Source organism: Bufo bufo, chromosome 10, assembly GCF_905171765.1.
Source record: "Bufo bufo chromosome 10, aBufBuf1.1, whole genome shotgun sequence".
Taxonomy (NCBI): Eukaryota; Metazoa; Chordata; class Amphibia; order Anura; family Bufonidae; genus Bufo; species Bufo bufo.
In genome coordinates, this window is record NC_053398.1 from 11068318 (window position 1) to 11092554 (window position 24237).

At 43.6% G+C, this 24237-nt stretch overlaps 1 protein-coding gene across 1 annotated transcript; it reads right to left on the minus strand.

The window, feature by feature from the left end:
- Window positions 1-2530: 2530 nt before the first annotated feature.
- On the minus strand, window positions 2531-18139 carry LOC120981140 (embryonic protein UVS.2-like). Its single transcript, XM_040410653.1, has 13 exons — window positions 18081-18139; window positions 17144-17168; window positions 13302-13367; window positions 13080-13214; window positions 12225-12342; window positions 8203-8381; window positions 8046-8127; window positions 7566-7693; window positions 6998-7113; window positions 5431-5656; window positions 4827-4945; window positions 3398-3620; window positions 2531-2591 (listed from the first exon to the last, which is right to left on the minus strand). The coding sequence occupies exons 4-13, from the start codon at window positions 13177-13179 to the stop codon at window positions 2572-2574; spliced, it is 1311 nt and encodes a 436-aa protein (XP_040266587.1). The 5' UTR covers window positions 13180-13214; window positions 13302-13367; window positions 17144-17168; window positions 18081-18139; the 3' UTR covers window positions 2531-2571.
- Window positions 18140-24237: the final 6098 nt, after the last annotated feature.

A 24237-nucleotide genomic window follows, 5' to 3' on the forward strand; every position in this document is an offset into this window, starting at 1 on the left:
TCAGTGTCTGACACCCGGGACCCCCGCTGATCAGCTGTTTGAGAAGGCACCAACGCCGCTGTGATCGGTGGGGGTCCCAGGTGTCAGACCCCCACCAATCAGATACTGATGACCTATCACGAAGATAGGTTATCTGTATCAAAATCCCAGAAAACCCCTTTAAAGGGGGGATCTCCAAGATTTAACAACTGATGAATTATCCCGAGGACAGTTCCGCAGTATCTCTGGCACCATATATTGGACAGAGCTGGTTGCTGCAGCATTCACTTCCATGGGAGCAGCGCAGCAATAACCAGCTCCGTCAAATACGTAATGCATGAAGCTGTGTGGTTTCAGCAGCGACTTTTGACACCAGAGAAGGGGCGGCCTGGCCATAGACCCCACAGGGAACTTTCCCGGTCGGCCAATGCCTGGGGGGGGGGGTATTTGGTTGTTCTGGGGCGGTATATTGTTCTGCACTATGGTATTGCTGTCTTCTGTGAATTTGGACCCACCAACAACATGTTTTTTTTTTCCAGCGCCACTTTAAGTTCCCAGTTCTGCTCCTGCACCAGAGATACTGCCAAACATTTGACTGGACCTGTTAGACCTCTGGCGATCAGATATCGATGGGGATAGGTAATCAACTGTTAACCCTTTCGATACCAGCGGCGTACAAGTTTCAAACAGCAGAGACCTGCGGCTAATTACTGCAACCGGCAATAATGCCGATTGCGGAAATTAAATGCTTTAGATGCCGTGATCAAGTGAGATCACGGCACCTGAATGCGCAGAAACCGGGATTAGTACTGAAGCCCTGTGCGGCCAATCGGGACTTCAGTACATGCGCTAAATGCTCTGAGTCTCTATGAAGAAATTCAGAGCATAAATGCTGCAATTTATTATTTCGGCCACCAGGCCAACATAGGAAATGAGCGAAATGCAAAGAAATTGTAATTTTTTAAATCCCCTTATAGGTCAAAATGAACATTTTATGCCATAATTATTATAAGCCCTCATACAGCTATGTGACTGGAAATATAAAAAAGTTATGGCTCACGGAAAATAGAGAAGAAAAATGAAACCGCAAAAAAACAAAAACAAAAAAAAACCTCCGGTAGCCAAAGGGTTAAATCCCAGAGAACTCCTTCAAGGATAAAGCCACACAGTCAGGTTCCTGATTCAGTTTTGGAAGCCAAAACCAGGAGTACCGGTAAATATATATATATAAAAAAATATAAAAAGTTGTATCTGTCCTTCCAGAAACCTGTCCGTGTGTCCGTAGCCCCGTTCGCTTACACTCGTCTCGCCCCCATCTCTTCTCTTTTAGTGCGGCCGTCGTCTCCCAGCAGGAAAAACAAACAGCCATTGTGCGGTTCTCCTGTCGCCGTATTTTATACCCATTTATCTGTCTCCCGCACATGTGGCGGTCAAACAGTGGCCCCTATTGAATGGCTAATTAAGTAAGTAAACTCAGGACAATGGCCTGCGCCCCGCAGACGTGATCCTCGCATGGATCTCCAGTCTCTGAGTAACCGTGTAGTAAGAGACAACATGGAGACAATAGGAGGACAAATAGCCGAGACAGCAAGGGGCCCGAGGCCTGGAAGAGGCTGCTCCAGCTGTGGTCGCCGTGTACGGAGAGCAGCAGATGCGTCATCCAGCGTGGACGCCGCCATGGTGGAATGCATCGTGTCAAGTGAACCTGGCGCCAGCTATTTGCTCAGGACTAAAAGTGGAAAAACTGAGTCAACAAAAGCACAAGAATGTTTGATACCCGGTGCTGTCCCATCCAGGGGTGCAGCTACAGGGGGGCAAGTGCAGCAGTTGCACCTGTATCCTGGTGCTCGATGGCACATTTTCCACCCTATCTTTTCTTAATCCCTGTCTCTAGGAAAGCTGGGTGACAGCCAATATGGCCGCCCTGATGGGGGCTGTCACTCAGCTTACATGTGGTTGTGAAAGGAGAATTGATCTGCCTTCTAATAAACTTTCTGTTCCCATATGACAAGGTGAAAGATGCCGAGCACAGTATTTCGGCTGAGGAGAGTGCGGGAGAGACTGCGATGGAGCCGACGCTGGACGGTGATCGCCGCCGACTTTCGACAGGTCACACTAGGCCAATTCCATGTCTGCTGTCCACGGGTTTAATCACATCACACAACATTAAGGTCAAGTAAGATGAGGACTGTCTGCAGCCTGCTTCCTGGCGGTTTCCAGATATCGTAGATTTATTTTCTACGCTACAGAAAAAAAAATAGAAATTGCCCATTTTCTGAATGCAGATTGTCAATGGAGTCGCCAACTTAGGAAGAGCATCGTGATCAACAGCCAATGTACAAGCAGATCTGCAGTATAAAGCATGGGGGAGGGAGAGCAGCCTGAGACCGCTGGTAAGTATCAAGAACAGGTAGCGAGGTCTGACCCCACAAATACGTAAGGAAGAGATGACAACCCGAGACTGAATCCATACTGATTGTTTATTGCTACATCACATTATATTACATATTTTTATTTTATTGCAGTTTATAATCTCTGGATCCCTGAAGATCTGGATTCTTCCCTTGTCTTGCATGCACCTATATGGAGGCTTTACATCAATGGAGAGTTCACTGAAAAATAGGAAATCAAACGATGGAAAGGATCAAACTCAACCAGTGGAGGCTCGCGTTATATAGTCAGCCCCTCCATGACAAAAACAGGCGTATTCCACACGAGGTACGTCAGACTCGTACGGGGCCCACTGTGATTCAACGTCACGAGGACTGCTGCAGCCATTCACCAGCCTGAGCGGTTATGTGCCCCCAGCGACAAGTGGCCGATGAAAAGCCTCTGTGGACAAATTCACGTTACTGCTGAGGCCCGTGAATGGCTGCAGCAGTTCACGTGACCTGGTATGGAACCGGAAGCAGCAGGTAAAGGAGTCTCGGCGTTGCAGCGGAGTGGCTTTAAACAGACAAGTCATTTTCTTTATTTCTTTCCCACAGGTTCCCAATGTCGGCTCATGTTTTGAGGCATGGTGGTTGGAAGCCCCTTTATTGAATTAAACATAGAAAAAAAAAAAAATTGCATGGCACTGAATGGAGACCGCCATGCACGCACGACCACAGTGGTCGCAAGATGGGGCCGCGATCAAGATAGGTGCGGGGTCGTCCAGACTACAGATATTGAGGACCTAGCCCAGGCATCCTCAAACTGCGGCCCTCCAGCTGTTGTAAAACTACAACTCCCACAATGCCCTGCTGTAGGCTGTTCGGGCATGCTGGGACTTGTAGTTTTGCAACAGCTGGAGGGCCGCAGTTTGAGGATGCCTGACCTAGCCTATCCTGCAGTAAATTACAGCTTCCGCCCCCAGTCACTTGAACGGTACAAACGTAATTCCACCGCACCCCTGGTCCAAAAGAAAAAAGCTTCTTACCAAAGTAATAGTTGGCCGAGTAGCCGTCCATGTTGAACCAGACGTCACTGCGGAATTCTAGCAGGAGAACGTTCCCTGTGGAGATAATGGTGGGAATGGGACCGGTGGAGCAGTATCTGCCCAACAACGGGGAGTCTGTTCTGCCCCCATCATAAATAATCAGGTAATCGTAGAGGCAGGAGCTGGAGTACTCCACACTGAAAGCCGTAAAGTTCAGGACAATCTGCAAGAAGATGCGAGATCAGCCATTAGTGGAGAGTATGACGTGACCATAACAGAGGCGGCTGATATTGGTATGGGGCAATCATGGGCGTCGATGGCCTCGGTTGTGCGCCCTACCTACACATGTCACCGCCTGGCCAGCAGCGGTCATTGTGTAGACTTCCAACCCAACAGAGTAGAAGGGAGCGCGGCGCTGAGACCGAAGTGCCGGCTACAGGCGAGATTTTTTTTTAAAGGGGTTGCCCCGTTATGACAATTTCACCTATCCACAGGATAGAGGATAAGCGTCTGATCAGCAAGGGTCCAGCCGCTGGGGCCTCTGCTGATCACGAGAATGGGGACCCGTGCCCCCCATTTGAATAGAGCGGCAGCCAGGCAGGAATTTCCCACGCTCCATTCAGCCATACAGGACTGTCGGAGGCAGCAGAGTACACGCGCTCACCTTCTGTGTCTCGGGCAGCCCCATGCGTGACTGCTGCTCCATTCAGACAGTGGATCGCAGGCCCCGTACAGGTGAGGGTCCGACCGCTGGTGCCCCCCAGCTCGGAGAGAGGAGACCTGTGCTCCCCCGTCTGAATGGAGCAGCGGTCAAAAAACGTATACGTCAAACGATGCCATACAGCGGCATCCGTTCACCATAGAGTTCCATTGTAAAAAAAAAAAAAAAAAAGTTTTTTTTTACCGGACTCTGCAGGATACAAGAACGTGGTGTGCTGCTGCGTTTTTGTATGCTTTTTATTGTAACGTATACGTCAAACGGAGCCCACCCAACCATTTATCATGTAGGTAAAGGTAATACAAGACACTTACTAATGTATTGTTATTATCCATATTGCCTCCTTTGCTGTCTGGATTCATCCATCACATTGTACGCGGCTTGCTTCCATAATTACGACCACCGCTGCGTGCCTATGCTCGCTCCCACGGTACCAGCCACCCGATGCTTTTTCCTATAATATGCGAGCACGACCACTGCTGCCGGATTCCAGGGTGGTCGTAACCCCTAGAAACGAACCGTGTAGAATGCGATGGAAAAATGAATCCAGCCAACAAAGGAGGCAATATGGAGAATCACAATACATTAGTAAGTGCCTACATGAAGCGAGACAACCCCTTTAATCCCTGCCCCCTGCATGGCAATATCTACAGTTCCGGGTCCCAGAAAACCCTCTTTAAGGTATACTATGTCGAATATAATATTTCTTACCTGATGGCCTTCAGGAGCCCATATAGCGGTGATACAGTCTGACAAGTTCGGATAGGGATCCGGGTAGGAGGGGGATGTGACGGTGCCGTTATCGGTAGTGTAAGTGCCGCCGCAGTCCACTAGAGGGAGAGTAATATGTCAATAATTTCATGAAATGTCCCTTTAAACGGGCGGGCCAATTAAAAAAAAATAAGTAATATAGTTCTTGTAGGACATACATCTGTATATCACACCATAACGTACCGCCCACCACACAGGAGAAGACCCCCGTCTAAGGGCTACATAAATAAAAACTCTGCTTGCAATCAGGGAATTGAAACACTGCGTACATTAACAGCTGCCAGACCTTCAGGTCCGTATGTTCACACCGCTGCTGCATTAAGAGGAGGAAGGTAATCTAGACGGGAGCTCATTCTTCAGCGCAAGACAAGAGAGAGAGTTGTGCTGCAGTTTAAATCACAGAGGATCAATAGCAAAGTGTAAACTGCAAGGTGGAGAAGCCAGTAGCTGCTCCCCCAGGGTTAATGGAGCCCGATGATGACCTGCAGAGTAACAGAGGGACGCCCAGGCGTACATACACACTGCGCTTATCTGCTTCAGATACCTAAACCATAGGAAGCCTTGACGTCAACGGCTGCAAGAGGATCTTCAAAAACAAACTCCACCAGCACGGAGTTCTTAGACGCCACCATCAGGGGGAGCTCATGAGCGCCACACATTCTGTCGAGTAGCACAGGGGACGTCTTGCTCGGTCCGTCGTATACCGTAATGTGATATGCGGTACATTCAGCAGAAGCGGGGAGGTAAAATTTATCAAACTGCAAAAAAGTCTGTAAAACACAGAACACAGATTCAGATACTTATGGACCATCAATGGCATCATTTAGAAAAGGACTGATTGCATAACACCGCCATATTCTATGGAGCGCCCACATAATATCGCCATACAGTGCCATATTCTATGGAGCTCCCACATAATATCGCCATATTCTATGGAGCTTCCACATAACACCGCCATACAGTGCCATATTCTATGGAGCGCCCACATAACACCGCCATACAGTGCCATATTCTATGGAGCTCCCACATAATATCGCCATATTCTATGGAGCGCCCACATAACACCGCCATACAGTGCCATATTCTATGGAGCTCCCACATAATATCGCCATATTCTATGGAGCGCCCACATAACACCGCCATACAGTGCCATATTCTATGGAGCTCCCACATAACACCGCCATACAGTGCCATATTCTATGGAGCTCCCACATAACACCGCCATACAGTGCCATATTCTATGGAGCTCCCACATAACACCGCCATACAGTGCCATATTCTATGGAGCTCCCACATAACACCGCCATACAGTGCCATATTCTATGGAGCTCCCACATAACACCGCTATACAGTGCTATATTCTATGGTGCTCCCACATAATATCGCCATATTCTATGGAGCTCCCACATAACACCGCCATACAGTGCTATATTCTATGGAGCTCCCACATAATATCGCCATATTCTATGGAGCTCCCACATAATACCGCCATACAGTGCCCAAATCATATGCATGATCCTAAAAATACTCCCTTAAAGGGTCACTAACTTTCCACAGACATATAAAAAATTTAGATCGGTGGGGGTCTGAGCGCTGAGACGCTCCACGATCCCTAGAATGAGGGTAGAGAAGTGCACGCATATCGCACTCTATCTCCTCGGTGCTAGGGGTGGAATCGAGATGGACCCACAGAAGTCCCGTCTCGTGTAGCGAGGAGAGAAAACGCTCTCTCCTCATTGTAGGGATCGGTGGGGGTCTCAGCACTCAAAAAGAACCCCACCGATCTAAACTTTTTGCTTTGTGAAAAGTTAGTGAGCTTTTAAAGAGACCACATAATACTGCCACATAGTCACTCTACAAATGCACATCGCATAGGACTATGCAGTTTTTGGTTGCTACTGAGGCTTGTGCCCTAGAAGGCCCCCCCCCCCCCCAAATATACTAGGGCCCTAGGCAAGTGCCCAGATTGCCATCCCCTAAAAGTGTTCCTGTTCTAGTACTCTAACATAGGAAGGGGGCAGCATATTTTGGCACATATAGCATCACAATTTACACTGACGACCCGGCAGTCTCTTTTACTCTGCCATGACTAATACCCCAGACACACTTACCTTATTCCTATTCACCCTCACAAGCCAAAGGCATCTTGTAGAATCCTTGAGGGACGACGTGAAGGTCTCAAAGTCCAAGGTTCCATTGGTCCCGGTTAACAAAAAGCTGCAAATATCTGAAAAACAGATGTGCCATCTGAGTCCTATCTCTTCCCTGGACCATACCACTTATTATTGGGGAGGGGGGGGGGGGGGGGGGGCATGGGAAAATATTAATCACTGCACTAGCATATAAAGAATTGTACAGAGTCTGAAAAACATAGCTGATTTCTTCCAAAAACAGCGCCAAATATTCAGACCTGTAATCCTTGGTTCCTCTTGTTTCGTATAAGGCCACGTTGTGGGAGTGCTTGATACAGAACGTTACGTGCAGCAGTCATGTGACCACCTTCCTGTACGTGACATCATCCATAGGACAAGGTCACATGACTCCAGTATGGAATCTTCTGTATCGCGCAGTGTATGCCACGCTGCGGCCCCCACCCCCCCGTACTCACTGCTTACAGGCTGTAATATGTATTCCGTACACAATGGTCGGAGTCCATGCTTATGTTTGCGGCCCACCTACCGCAGCTGTACAGCTTCTTCACTTTGGAGACATCTAATGGGCTCAGCCCGTATCTCTGTCCAATTGCTACCGACTGGTCCGGCTTAGGATTGAGGCTTGGCTCGCCGGACGTGTTTGAATAGGAAAACCTGCAGAGACATGGAAAGAATCGGGAAGAAGATGAGGACCAGATTCTCCATCTGCCATTCCCCTATTATTCATACTAGAAGTTTATGAATGAATTTCAAGCAGTTGGCAATGAAGGTCCAGCTGGGTGTTACCACCTGTGGGAGTGTCTTGGCACAATATGACACTATCCAATCAGTGCTGTCAGTGGCAGACTGTACAGGGACACACCCCCAACTGGTAACTCCCAGGTGGACCTCTGTAGTCAACGGGACTGTCGAGCATTGCAGTAACATCCGGCAGTGCCAGAACCAGAGCGCTCCGACATGGCTATTCTCTGCTGGGACACTAATGTTAATTTGAGAAAAGCCTTACCTTCCATAGTGCATGACTGAGGCGTAATCGTATGGCAGATTCAGGTTGTCTGTGTCGAACAAATCAAATTCACCCCAATCACCTGCAATTATATAAAAGAAAAGCTGCAGTAACTGTGTCATGAGTGAACTGGGTCCAGTAGGTGGAAGACTTCTACCTTCGTTGATGTATTGCCACATGACGTCCACGTGCTCGTCGCGGTCACTGCGGCTCTGCTCGTGGTAAAAACCTAGTGCGTGCTCGATCTCATGCTGAACTATGCCTGTCGCCATACACCCACCGCTCATTAGGGATAACTCCTGAACGCCTCCAACCTTCCCAATCGAAGACCAGCACCTGAAGGCAAAGAGGTGACAATAAATGTCTAAGGCTCGGGCTACATGGACACACTGGTCGCGGCCAGGATCGCGGAGTAGAAATGAATAGGATCACCATGGCAGTCGCAAGAAATTCAACATGGCTTGTGGTGATCCTATTCTTGTACATAGGAGCAGTATTATAGTAGTTATATTCCTGTACATAGGAGGCAGTATTATAGTAGTTATATTCTTATACATAGGAGCAGTATTATAGTAGTTATATTCTTGTACATAGGAGGCAGTATTATAGTAGTTATATTCTTATACATAGGAGCAGTATTATAGTAGTTATATTCTTGTACATAGGAGCAGTATTATAGTAGTTATATTCTTGTACATAGGAGCAGTATTATAGTAGTTATATTCTTGTACATAGAAGGCAGTATTATAGTAGTTATATTCTTGTACATAGGAGCAGTATTATAGTAGTTATATTCCTGTACATAGGAGCAGTAATATAGTAGTTATATTCTTGTACATAGGAGCAGTATTATAGTAGTTATATTCTTGTACATAGGAGCAGTATTATAGTAGTTATATTCTTACACATAGGAGGCAGTATTATAGTAGTTATATTCTTGTACATAGGAGCAGTATTATAGTAGTTATATTACTGTACATAGGAGCAGTATTATAGTAGTTATATTCTTGTACATAGGAGCAGTATTATAGTAGTTATATTCTTGTACATAGGAGCAGTATTATAGTAGTTATATTCTTATACATAGGAGCAGTATTATAGTAGTTATATTCTTGTACATAGGAGCAGTATTATAGTAGTTATATTCTTGTACATAGGAGCAGTATTATAGTAGTTATATTCTTGTACATAGGAGCAGTATTATAGTAGTTATATTCTTGTACATAGGAGGCAGTATTATAGTAGTTATATACTTGTACATAGGAGGCAGTATTATAGTAGTTATATTCTTGTACATAGGAGCAGTATTATAGTAGTTATATTCTTGTACATAGGAGCAGTATTATAGTAGTTATATTCTTATACATAGGAGCAGTATTATAGTAGTTATATTCTTGTACATAGGAACATTATTATAGTAGTTATATTCTTGTACATAGGAGGCAGTATTATAGTAGTTATATTCTTGTACATAGGAGCAGTATTATAGTAGTTATATTCTTGTACATAGGAGGCAGTATTATAGTAGTTATATTCTTGTACATAGGAACAGTATTATAGTAGTTATATACTTGTACATAGAAGGCAGTATTATAGTAGTTATATTCTTGTATATAGGAGCGGTATTATAGTAGTTATATTCTTGTACATAGGAGGCAGTATTATAGTAGTTATATACTTGTACATAGGAGGCAGTATTATAGTAGTTATATTCTTGTACATAGGAGCAGTATTATAGTAGTTATATTCTTGTACATAAGAGCGGTATTATAGTAGTTATATTCTTGTACATAGGAGCAGTATTATAGTAGTTATATTCTTATACATAGGAGCAGTATTATAGTAGTTATATTCTTGTACATAGGGACATTATTATAGTAGTTATATACTTGTACATAGGAACAGTATTATAGTAGTTATATTCTTCTACATAGGAGGCAGTATTATAGTAGTTATATTCTTGTATATAGAAGGCAGTATTATAGTAGTTATATTCCTGTACATAGGAGGCAGTATTATAGTAGTTATATTCCTGTACATAGGAGGCAGTATTATAGTAGTTATATTCTTGTACATAGGAGCAGTATTATAGTAGTTATATTCCTGTACATAGGAGCAGTATTATAGTAGTTATAATCTTGTATATAGGAGGCAGTATTATAGTAGTTATATTCCTGTACATAGGAGGCAGTATTATAGTAGTTATATTCCTGTACATAGGAGCAGTATTATAGTAGTTATGTTCTTGTATATAGGAGGCAGTATTATAGTAGTTATATTCCTGTACATAGGAGGCAGTATTATAGTAGTTATATTCCTGTACATAGGAGCAGTATTATAGTAGTTATATTCTTGTACATAGGACCAGTATTATAGTAGTTATATTCTTGTATATAGGAGCAGTATTATAGTAGTTATATTCTTGTACATAGGAGCAGTATTATAGTAGTTATATTCTTGTATATAGGAGCAGTATTATAGTAGTTATATTCTTGTACATAGGAGGCAGTATTATAGTAGTTATATTCTTGTACATAGGGGGCAGTATTATAGTAGTTATATTCTTGTACATAGGAGCAGTATTATAGTAGTTATATTCCTGTACATAGGAGCAGTATTATAGTAGTTATACTCTTGTACATAGGAGGCAGTATTATAGTAGGTATATTCTTGTACATAGTAGCAGTATTATAGTAGTTATATTCTTGTACATAGGAGCAGTATTATAGTAGTTATATTCTTGTACATAGGAGCAGTATTATAGTAGTTATATTCTTGTACATAGGAGCAGTATTATAGTAGTTATATTCCTGTACATAGGAGCAGTATAATAGTAGTTATACTCTTGTACATAGGAGGCAGTATTATAGTAGTTATATTCTTGTACATAGGAGGCAGTATTATAGTAGTTATATTCTTGTACATAGGAGCAGTATTATAGTAGTTATATTCCTGTACATAGGAGCAGTATTATAGTAGTTATACTCTTGTACATAGGAGGCAGTATTATAGTAGTTATATTCTTGTACATAGGGGGCAGTATTATAGTAGTTATATTCTTGTACATAGGAGCAGTATTATAGTAGTTATATTCCTGTACATAGGAGCAGTATTATAGTAGTTATACTCTTGTACATAGGAGGCAGTATTATAGTAGGTATATTCTTGCACATAGTAGCAGTATTATAGTAGTTATATTCTTGTACATAGGAGGCTGTATTATAGTAGTTATATTCCTGTACATAGGAGCAGTATTATAGTAGTTATATTCCTGTACATAGGAGGCAGTATTATAGTAGTTATATTCTTGTACATAGGAGGCAGTATTATAGTAGGTATATTCTTGTACATAGTAGCAGTATTATAGTAGTTATATTCTTGTACATAGGAGGCGGTATTATAGTAGTTATATTCCTGTACATAGGAGGCAGTATTATAGTAGTTATATTCCTGTACATAGGAGGCGGTATTATAGTAGTTATATTCTTGTACATAGGAGGCAGTATTATAGTAGGTATATTCTTGTACATAGTAGCAGTATTATAGTAGTTATATTCTTGTACATAGGAGGCGGTATTATAGTAGTTATATTCTTGTACATAGGAGGTAGTATTATAGTAGTTATATTCTTGTACATAGGAGGCAGTATTATAGTAGTTATATTCCTGTACATAGGAGGCAGTATTATAGTAGTTATATTCTTGTACATAGGAGGCAGTATTATAGTAGTTATATTCCTGTACATAGGAGGCAGTATTATAATAGTTATATTCCTGTACATAGGAGGCAGTATAGGGGTAGTATTATAGTTTAGTGTCTACTTAGTAAAAAGAATAGTTTAATAGGACTTACAACCACCTGACTTGCATTTTGTTGGCAGAACAACCTTAAAATATGTTCCCAAAGCAAACAATGAATAGCCAAAAACATCCCACAAAATTATACTCGACATCTGTACAATTCTCAAGGCTGTGACTGTAATGAGGCAGCTTTTATGATCAAGTTCTGTCTGGTTTGGTACAATATTGGGTAATTACCCTAACATCACCTTGGCACTGCACATTTATAGCAGTGTTGTCCTCCTTTGTGGTACGGTATTGTATGGGATGACATTAGCGATACTACATGGAAACCTCAGACAGTATAAAGCTTATATAAATTCTTGTATTTTACTCGTACCCGCTTCCAGAGTGGATTTTCAGATAGTCCTTCTCTGTCGTTCTTTCCTTAAATTGAATACAAGTCAATGTCTTGAAGGTCTCGAGGGCCTCGGTAATCAGTTTTTTATCTTCATCCCCTGGAACCAGAAAGATGTACTACCATATGCGCATTTATCAATACAGCATTGCCGGAATTTTATTCATTTTGAACCGCATCTGAATCATAGGTTTTCCTTCATCCAGGGCATAGATTCCATTTTCTACCCTATATTCATTTTAACTTAGTTAAGTTTTATTATAGCGGTCACCACTTGGCTTTTGATTTAAATGTTGCTGGTGAAGTACCTCCACAGTGGTCATCTTCTGTGGTTCTGGGTTGGATTAAGAGACTTGTCCTAGCATCATGAACATGTCCACCTCTACCAGCCTCATGAAAACGTATACAGCCACAGGAATGTATATGATAAGTCACCGTTAGGCCTTGTTCACACTTCAGTGAATCATGGACGTGTGCGGCCCATGTTCTCCACAAGTCAATGAAAAAGTCACAGAGACATGCCATAATTTGGTCCGCGATGCAGACCAAACACACAGACTGAGGTCTATGGGTGCGTGAAAAACAGACAGATGGTATCCGTGTTCTGTCGGTTTTTCACAGACCATTGGTAGCTGATGTTCTGAAAATTACTTTTAAGCTGAGCAGTGTCCGTGGAATACAGATGACACACTGAGGGTAAAGATCTGACACATGGACCATACATGGATTCTTCACAGATGAAACACAAATGGATTTTCCCCAAATGAAATGTGAACAAGGCATAAACTGAATTCGTAGAGGAGCTCTGGCCTTGGATGCCCTCGTCAGCACACTTACTGTAATCCGGGGCCAGCTTGTAGGGCACCGTGACCACGCCATCCTCAGATTTAGTCCATAGACAACTGGTGCACTTTATGGCACTATATCTTGTGTCCATCACAATATCTCCATGGTACAACTTAACTGTGGAGCCTAAAGGACAGAACAGTGAATACAGATAATGGGGTGAATCACAATTCTTTGTCAGGTGCTGAGAAGAAAGGAAAAAAAAAATCTTACCCCTGTTGGACCTTAATATTTTTGAGAAGACATCTTCAGTCTCCTCACCCTTGGTTATTGAAGGATCTGATGGATGAAAGATATATTACCTGTGAGGTAGAACGCATTTATAAATGTAATACGATGGCCTGTAGTAGACCCCCATTGCGGGGCCCTTACACTAAAAAATTTAATATTTATTGAGTCCTTGTATCTACCGTGGATATAAAAAGTCTACACACCCCTGTAAGGCTCCATTCACACATCCGCAATTCCATTCCGCATTTTGCGGAACGGAATTGCGGACCCATACATTTCTATGGACTATGCACATCCGGGTCCGCCATTCCGATCCTGAAAAAAATAGAACATGTCCTATTCTTGTCCGCAATCGCGGACAAGAATAGGCATATTCTCTTAGTGCCGGCAATGTGTGGTCCACAAAATGCGGAACGCACATTGCCGCTGTCCGTGTTTTGCGGATCCGCGGATCCGCAAAACACACACGGATGTGTGAATGGACCCTTAAAATGTCAGGTTTCTGTGCTGTAAAAAAATGAGACAAAGATAAATCATTTCAGAACTTTTTCCACCTTTAATGTGACCTATAAACTGTACAACTCAATTGAAAAACAAACTGAAATCTTTTAGATGGAGGGAAGAAAAACACGAAAATAATGTAGTTGCATAAGTGTGCACACCCTCTTATAACTGGGGATGTAGCTGTGTTCAGAATTAAGCAATCACATTCAGAATCCTGTTAGATCGGAGTCAGCATACACCGGCCATCATGTAAAGTGCCTCTGATTAACCCCAAATAAAGCTCAGCTGCTCTAGTTGGTCTTTTCTGAAATTTTCTTAGTCGCATCCCAAGCAGAAGCCACGGTCCACAGAGAGCTTCCAAAGCATCAGAGGGATCTCATTGTTAGAAGGTGTCAGTCAGGAGAAGGGGACAAAAGAATCTCCAAGGCATTAGATAGACCATGGAACACAGTGGAGACTGTCATCACCAAGTGGAGAACATATGACACAACAGTGACATTACCAAGAACTGGACGTCCCTCCAAAACTGATGAAAAGACGAGAAGAAAACTGGTCTGGGAGGCGACCAAGAGGCCGACAGCAACATTAAAGGAGCTGCAGGAATATCTGGCAAGTCCTGGCCGTGTGGTCCATGTGACATCAATCTCCCGTATTCTTCATATGTCTGGGCTATGGGGTAGAGTGGCAAGACGAAAGCCTTTTCTTACCAAGAAAAACATCCAAGCCAGGCTACATTTTGCAAAAACACATCTGAAGTCTCCCAAAAGCATGTGGGGAAAGGTGTTATGGTCTGATGAAACCAAGGTGGAACTTTTTGGCCATAATATCAAAAGATATGTTTGGCCCAAAATCAACACTGCACATCACCAGAAGAACCCCATCCCCACAGTGAAGCCTGGTGGGGGCAGCATCATGCCAAGGGGCTGTTCTTCTTCAGATGGAACTGGGGCCTTAGTTAAGCTAGGGGGAATTATGAACAGTTCCAAATACCAGTCAATAATGGCCCAAAACCTTCAGGCTTCTGCTAGAAAGCTGAACATGAAGAGGAACTTCATCTTTCAGCATGACAACGACCCAAAGCATCCATCCAAATCAACCAAGGAATGGCTTCACCAGAAGATGATTAAAGTTTTGGAATGGCCCAGCCAGAGCCCAGACCTGAACCCGATTGACAATCTGTGGGGAGATCTGAAGAGGGCCGTGCCCAGGAGATGCCCTCGCAATCTGACAGATTTGGAGTGTTTTTGCAAAGAAGAGTCAAAATGTGCCATGCTGATAGACTCAGACCCAAAAAGACTGAGTGCTGTAATAAAATCATAAGGTGCTTCAACAAAGTATTAGTGTAAGGGTGTGCACACTTATGCAACCATATTATTTTATTTTTTTATTTTTTCTTCCCTCCACCTAAAAGATTTCAGTTTGTTTTTCCATTGAGTTGTACAGTTTATAGGTCACATTAAAGGTGGGAAAAGTTCTGAAATTATTTATCTTTGTCTCATATTTTTACATCGCAGAAACCTGACATTTTAACAGGGGCATGTAGACTTCTATCCACTGTAGGACCTTTGTCAGAAGAAACGAATAAAATAGTAGGGCACACCACCACTTGATACCACACGGAGAGATTGATATATAAAATGTATTCCTAGAAGTTGTAACATATAATATTATTAAACACACTAAAAATGCTAAAATATCCTTAAAACATATAATATCCTTAAATATATGTCATCCAATGGTAGATAAATGAAATGTTGTAATAAGAAGCAGTCTCTTTTGAGGGTAAATGAACTCGTTACAATGTCTCTGGCAAGGGTAAAGCAATTAATCAAATGAGATTGTTGAAAGGATACTCACTTAAGTCATGTGTGGTTTTAAATATCCATTAGCCAAAATTGCAACAGTGCCGCTATAGTTTCACTGCCTATTTGCGAACATAGACCGGAATAATTTACTCACTGTTTCAGGTGATACCGGATTTATTTTCTCACTCGTGGCGTCCCACGTATAGTGAAGATTTTGTAGGCTGCGATGCGATGCGGTTTAACTTGTTGCGGTAATGCTGAGCAGATTTTCGGGATCCTCAGTGTTTTCGGGATTCATCAGTGAGTAAATTATTCCGGTCTATGTTCGCAAATAGGCAGTGAAACTATAGCGGCACTGTTGCAATTTTGGCTAATGGATATTTAAAACCACACATGACTTAAGTGACTATCCTTTCAACAATCTCATTTGATTAATTGCTTTACCCTTGCCAGAGACATTGTAACGAGTTCATTTACCCTCAAAAGAGACTGCTTCTTATTACAACATTTCATTTATCTACCATTGGATGACATATATTTAAGGATATTATATGTTTTAAGGATATTTTAGCATTTTTAGTGTGTTTAATAATATTATATGTTACAACTTCTAGGAATACATTTTATATATCAATCTCTCCGTGTGGTATCAAGTGGTGGTGTCCCCTACTATTTTATTCGTTTTTTCAACTGTTTTAGAGGATTGGGTGAATCCCCTTGCAGGTGCACCCATACCACTCTTGAGCAGCTGGTGAGCCCTCTCTAAGATTTGAACTTTGTCAGAAGAAGCACTAACTTCTCATCCACTGACACCTCTAGGGTCAGTGATTAGTCTATGAGCAAAACTTCACTATGCAGAGATGGGTGGTTATATGGAATTTGATGGTGGGGGGGATACATTTTTTAAAAAAGTGTTCTCTTTTAAATTATAGATCTTATTTTAAGGGGTTGAAAACCTTGTTAAGAAAACTTTAATTTGTAGATCCTTTGAAGCAAGTTACTATATATAATATGGTAGGCGGCTGCGGACCCCATTACTATACCCTGCCAATATGGACAACAGTATAACATCCAACACCCATTAAGGGAGCATTCACACAGGGTGGTCGTATTGCATTTCTTTTTGCACAATTTTTCCTGAATGGGGACAAAATGCTGTGGTTTTGCAGAGATTGTGGTAAATCCACACTATTACTGCACTGTGTGAATAAACCCTTGCAGGTACTTTCAGGATAGTTGAAATAAGTGGCCTGTTTTGTTGCATACTGTATTCTATAATACAGTATGCAATAAAACAGCCCACTTATTTCAACTATCCTGAAAGTACCTGCAAGGGTTTATTCACACAGTGCAGTAATAGTGTGGATTTACCACAATCTCTGCAAAACCACAGCATTTTGTCCCCATTCAGGAAAAATTGTCAGTAAATGCACAGGGTCTCTCTGCCATGGAACACGCCGTGTCACATTCTGAGCATGAAACTAGCTGATGTACAATATGAAGCCCAGTACTCACCATGCAATGGCAGTCTGTTCACTAGCTGCAAAAAAAAATTAAGATAATTACTAATAACAATCTGGTTAATATACGTTCTAAATTAAATATGATTTCCTTGGCACTTCATCACTTTCAGGATTTCTGCTTGCTTTCAGCGTGTGGAAGCCTTGAAACCATAAAGGCTGAAGACCACTCCTGACCATGTAATGACCCATGTGTCCCCGTGTCTACTGGACGTGATCAGGATAGGTTTTCAACCTGTGACTGTAAAGTAAAACATTTCCATTCCCAGGGCTTTTCAAACTGGTCAAAGAATTTTTTTTTATAAGTTATTTTAACTCGTTGGTGGAACGTAATTATATGTAATATGATGGCCTGTGGTAGACCCCCATTACAGTGCCCTTACACTAAGATATTAACACATCATTCGAGTCCTTAGGGAAATGTAATGAATACGATCTTTCAGCAATGCGTCCTCGTCAATGAACATACAGAACTAAATAAACCTAATGACCCCTGTCTTCTGATTACTGCTTCTCTTATAGGAGTGAATATAGAGGTTTTTTTTTTTGTATTGAAGTCTATAGGGGTTATGGAAAGACGTCTGCACTGTGGTTGTGCCCTTTTCATAAATCCCATACAATTCAATTGAGTAAAACCCTTCATATGGGAAGACTGGCTGATTGAAGAACAGGGGAGATCCAAAACCCCTATCATGCATTTATAGCATATCCTATAAAGAAGGGAATACCGCTTTAAATTCTCTTTGTTGCATGGGGCCTGTACTCACCGGAACAGCACTGGTAAAAGCTAGAAGCAAGAGCCATATGAGGACACGGCTGAGCATTGTCCTGTTTTATCTAATGGTCGCCGGTTCAGCTCTGCTATATGTACCTGGCTTGCCTGGCAGCTGCCGCAGTTCCTTATTGATAAGGAATAATTACAAAGTGTTCACCTTTCACTCGGCAGAAGACCTTGGTGTAGGTAAATACGCTCGGCCATGAAGGTGTTTCCATCATCAGAACTCTTGGCACTGGCATCTACAGTGGCGCAGGCACGATTTTTGGAAGGATGCTGGGGCACAATCAGACCCATGTTCATACAAGCAGTCAACCTATACATTATCGCTACATTTGCCTATTTGTGCTGCGGTGCAACCGCCAACTACGGCGATGGGATCAGAAACACCATTTTAAAGGCGCGTTCTTATAATCAAACAAAACCCTTTAAAAAGGAAAACTTATGAGAAAATGCATTTTCTTTTAAACTGAATATTTATGGAAAACATGTACTACACCATAAAATATTAAGTAGCACATATCGTTCTTCTCTAGCAGTCAGGTCGGGTCACCTCTCCTGACGGTTCCGTTTCAGTAACTACTTGCACTTCCCACTTAGTAACAATTCTGGAGCATCTATTCTTCTGATTCTATGATGTGTTGTTCCTCTATTATTCCTACTAGAAGTTATGGCAGCACCAAGGACAACATCTGCATGGAGTTTGTATGTTCTCCCTGTGTTTGCGGGGGTCTCCTCCGGGTTCTCCGGTTTCCCCCCCACACTCCAAAGACAGACCGATAGGGACCTTAGATTGTGAGCCCCACTGGGGACAGTTGGATGCTAATGTCTGTAAAGCGCTGCGGAATATAGCAGTGATATTAAAGTGCAAAAATAAATAAATAATGGAAGAAGGTCCAGAGGGGAGTTATCGGTTGGGGGAAGGGGGTGTCCATGCCCAGTCTAGCACTATCTTATCAGGGCTGCTATTGTCAGACTGGGCAGCAGCAACACATCCCTAACTGGTTACACCCACTGGACCTTCATTGTAAACGGCTGACAACTTCTAGCAGGGATAATAGAGGAATGGCAGAACATATAGCACATGCAGAATGTCTTCAAACTAACTTTTTCACATTTTGTTATGCCGCAGCCTTGTACTAAAATTAAAAAAAGTTCAGTTTTTCCCCCATCATTCTGCACTCAGTCCCCCATAATGAGAAAGTGAGAACGGAATGTTAGAAATCTTTACTGATTCATTGAAAAGGAAAAACTAAAGTCTTGCTTTGACATAAGTATTCACACCCTTTATTCAGGACACAAGTCTTCAGCCCCTTTACGCAGGATGTAGTTGAAGCCCCTTTGGCAGGGATTCCAGCCTCCAGTCTTCTTGGGGGGGATGAGGCCACAAGGTTTACACCTGGATTTGGGGATATTCTGCCCCTTTTTCTCTGTAGATCCTCTCACGCTCTGTCAGGTTGAATGGAGGCCATCGGTGGACAGTCATCTTCAGGTCTCTCCAGAGATGTCCCATTGGGTTCAGGGTTCTGGCAGGGCCACTCAAGGACATTCACAGAGTTGTCCCTAAGCCGCTCCTGTGTTGTCTTGGCCGTGTGCTTAGGGCCATTGTCTTGATGAAAGGTGAACGTTCGGCCCAATCTGAGGTCCAGAGCTTGGGATCAGGTTTTTATTAAAGGGGTTCTCCGGGATGTTAATATTAATGACCTATCCTTAGGATAGGTCATCAATATCAGAATGGCGGGGACCCCCGATGATCAGTTGTTTGAGGAGACGGCGCGCGCCGTGTAGGGCACACGGTGCGCGCCGTCTCCTCAAACAACTGATCATCGGGGGGTCCCCACCATTCTGATATTGATGACCTATCCTAAGGATAGGTCATTATTCCTGCTCGCTGCTGCTTTGCCATAGACCTAGCAGCAGCCGGAAGGGAGACAGCACGTGGACACATACAGCACGTGGACACATACAGCACGTGGACACATACAGCACGTGGACACATACAGCACGTGGACACTGCGCGCCGTCACCTCATACAGCTGATCGGCGGTCGGATCCTCGACGATCTGATATTGATGACCTATCCTGAGGATAGGTCATCAATATTAAAAGCCTGGAAAACCCCTTTAGAAACATCTCTGTACTTTGCTTCGCTTTCATTCAGCTTTCCCTCCACGCTGACCCCCCCAGCATGATGCTGCCACCACCAAGCTTCACTGTAGGGATGGTACTGGGCAGGTGATGAGAAGTGACTGGTTTCCTCCAGACATGACACTTAAAATTAAGGCCAAAAAATTTGAACGTGGTTTCATCAGAGCAGAGAATCTTGTTTGCTTTTTGCAAACTTTCAGGAGAGGAGAGGCTTCTTTCTGACCTCTCTGCCATAAAGCCCAGATTGGTGGAGGCTGCAGTGATGATTGACCTTCTGGAAGTTTCTCCCATCTGCTGGACCATGGACCATGGGGGTTCTGATTACTTAGTAGGTGAGGCGGCCATCTCTAGGAAGAGTCCTGGTTGTTCCAAACTTCTACTATTTAAGAGTTAGGCCCCTTTCACACGAGCGACTTTTCCGCGCGGGTGCAATGTGTGACGTGAACGCATATCACCCGCACTGAATCCGGACCCATTCATTTAGATGGGTCTGTGTACCTCAGCGTTTTTTTTCATGCATCAGTTCTGCGTTGCTTGAAAAACACAGCACGTTCTATATTCTGCATTTTTCACATAGCCCTGGCCCCATAGAAGTGAATGGGGCTTCAGTGAAAAACGGATTACATTGGGATACAATTCGGATGCAATGCGTTTTTCGCTGATGGTTGCTAAGAGATGTTGTTTGTAAACCTTCCGGTTTTTTTTTATCACGAGCGTGAAAAATGCATCAAAACGCATTGCACTTGCACAGAAAAAAACTGAACAACTGACTGAACTTGCTTGCAAAATGGTGCGAGTTTCACTGAACGCATCTGGACCAAATCCGTCACGCTGATGTGAAAGAGGCCTTATGGAGACCACTGTGATCTTGGGAACGTTTAGTGCAGCAGAAAGGGTTTTGTTTCCCTCTGCAGATCTATGCCTCCACACAATCCTGTCTCTGAGCTCTACAGGCAGTTCTTTCCTCCTCTCAGCTTGGTTTTTGCTCTCATATGCATTGTCAGCTGTGAGATCTTGTATAGGTTCACAATTCCTCTGTAAAACACCTTGAATGGAAGGGCAGGAGACAAGACAGACAGGTAAGAGACAGACCGGGAAGTCGAATTCTCCTGCACAGTCGTTCACTTCAATAGCAACAAATTCATAGCTTCTCTCCACAAAAGCAGAGTGATGTGTTCATCCGCCCATGGAGAGGCGCTGGACACAGATAGGTTTAACCGCCGTGGCTCCTACACATCTGGGGAAGCAGGTAGTCTTCCGTCGACATCATCGCATACGTCTGCTGTGGGCGACGGCATCTCTTGATCCCACACGACGCCCCGTAGGGTGGATCTCCCCCATCAGGAACTCGTAGAGCAGAGGTCCAAAGTTGTTCCCCGTCACCAGATATCTATAAAACTAGAAATGCAATGGGTCTTCTGATCTTAGATCAAGATCTGCAACTTAAATTTCAAGATCTCTGCTTGCTGTCTATATTGCTTCACGTAGAATAAAGACTTTCCTGATCATGTCCAGCTCACACAGGTACATTGCTCGCTATAAGGACAGGTCCTGAAGAGCTGAAGAGGATCCCTGACCAACAATTCACAGGGGAATCTGCAAGACAACTCTGCATTCAGTGGATTTTGGCGGATGTTTCTCCAGGTTTCCAAATTTCCGCACCTGGACACCAGCGGACACCTATCAATGTGGCGACCGCCTCTGGAATTAAAGGGGTTGTCCGGGTTCAGAGCTGAACCCGGACATACCCTTACTTTCACCCAGGCAGCCCCCCTGAGGCTAGCCTTGGAGCATCTCATGCTCCGATGCGCTCCCTTGCCCTGCACTAAATCGCGCAGGGCACGGGCTCTTTTGTTTATCACAACACACTGCCGGGCGGAAGCTTCCACCCGGCAGTGTGTTCGGTGACGTCACCGGGCAGCGCTAAATCCCACCCCATCAGTGCTTCCTGGCAGCCCCATGGAGAGCCCGGTACGTCACCGGATCTCAAAAAAATGCCTTTGCACTGCGCGAGTTAGCGCAAGGCAAAGAAGAGCATCGGAGCATGAACTGCTCCGATGCTCAAGTCAGGGGGGCTGCCGGGGTGAAAATGGAGGTATGTCCGGGTTCAGCTCTGAACCCGGACAACCCCTTTAAGGGGTGAGGACATCATTCTGAAAAGGAGGAGCAGGCGCACCCATCACACTGGAGAGATCATCGGGGAAGCAAGGTGGGACCTGTGAGAAAGCACTGTCTGTGCTGAAAAATGACCGCATCCTGACCACGCGGCTTCCGTGCGCTTCTAGGTCCAGGCCACCGCGTCGCAAAAGATAGGACATGTCTTAACTTCTGCTGCATCTCATGGATCGCGGATCCACTGAAGTCAATGGGTCTGCACCACGATGCGGACTACACATGGCCGATGCCCGTTATTTGGGGATCTGCACGGCCGACCCACGGTTGTGTGAATGCAAGGTTAGGGTGCTTACACACAACCGTATTTTCGGGCCACATCAGATCCACATTTTTTGCAGATCGCACATGGGCACAATCAATTCTATGGGGCTGCAAAAAATGAGAACAGCACACGCATATGGACCGCAAAATGGATACCGTCGCTTGAATACACCCTTAATCTTAAAATCTCACTCCTATTTACTACTGGAAACCGCTGAAAATCCACGGGTGAAATTTGCAATATTTCATTTTCATGAGAGAGTTCTAATACACTGTAACAGCCCTGCAGCTGTGATATAGCCAAGGAATGTTTCCAATCTAGAAGAGGACCCCCCCCCTCCCCAACATGCAGACATGACCACCACTGTCCAGGCCAGACGTAGATGCTGATGTGGATCCATGTGAGGTCTCTTGACAGTCATGGTCTCAGTAGTGTAGCCTCAGGCCTGTAACCCCAAGCGTTCATATCTCAGTCTCAGGTTCTCCCTCCTCAGCTTTCTATAGTAGGCCTCTTTTAAAGGGATAGTTCTGGATTCATTATTTTGCACAGAATTATTGCAAAAATAGAAAAGAATAAGCGGCACTCTCCATTCGATGCAAATTTTCTTTACTGGGTGCAGAGAGGGAAGTAACGAACAACAGCGCAATCACAGAAACATGGCGACGGCCGTTTCGCGTATCACCGCTTCATCTGGCCAATACTATCAACCCTTTGACGCAAAAGACGTCATCTTTTATGCGTCGCGCGCGCAAACTTGGGCGCATAGTGTTGGCGTAGGCTGTCGCATAACATTGTGAATGTAGGCTACGTCAGCAATAAGGGTTGTACATCTTAATGTTACAAAATAAGACATCAATGAAATATCAAAAACAACAGAAACAACATACAGTACAGACCAAAAGTTTGGACACACCATCTCATTCAAAGAGTTTTCTTTATTTTCATGACTATGAAGGCATCAAAACTATGAATTAACACATGTGGAATTATATACATAACAAACAAGTGTGAAACAACTGAAAATATGTCATATTCTAGGTTCTTCAAAGTAGCCACCTTTTGCTTTGATTACTGCTTTGCACATTCTTGGCATTCTCTTGATGAGCTTCAAGAGGTAGTCCCCTGAAATGGTCTTCCAACAGTCTTGAAGGAGTTCCCAGAGATGCTTAGCACTTGTTAGCCCTTTTGCCTTCACTCTGCGGTCCATCTCACCCCAAACCATCTCGATTGGGTTCAGGTCCGGTGACTGTGGAGGCCAGGTCATCTGGCGCAGCACCCCATCACTTTCCTTCACTTTATAGGTCAAATAGCCCTTGCTTTCAAAGTTTTCCCAATTTTTCGGCTGACTGACTGACCTTCATTTCTTAAAGTAATGATGGCCACTCGTTTTTCTTTACTTAGCTGCTTTTTTCTTGCCATAATACAAATTATAACAGTCTATTTAGTAGGACTATCAGCTGTGTATCCACCTGACTTCTCCTCAACGCAACTGATGGGCCCAACCCCATTTATAAGGCAAGAAATCCCACTTATTAAACCTGACAGGGCACACCTGTGAAGTGAAAACCATTTCAGGGGACTACCTCTTGGAGCTCATCAAGAGAATGCCAAGAGTGTGCAAAGCAGTAATCAAAGCAAAAGGTGGCTACTTTGAAGAACCTAGAATATGACATATTTTCAGTTGTTTCACACTTGTTTGTTATGTATATAATTCCACATGTGTTAATTC

Coding starts and splice junctions, on each gene's coding strand:
- LOC120981140 (XM_040410653.1), bottom strand. CDS start 13,179: ATGGACACAAGATATAGTGCCATAAAGTGCACCAGTTGTCTATGGACT. Junction 8,128..8,202: donor GTGGCAATACATCAACGAAG/GTAGAAGTCTTC, acceptor ATATAATTGCAG/GTGATTGGGGTGAATTTGAT. Junction 5,657..6,997: donor TGAGGGTGAATAGGAATAAG/GTAAGTGTGTCT, acceptor TGTGTTTTACAG/ACTTTTTTGCAGTTTGATAA.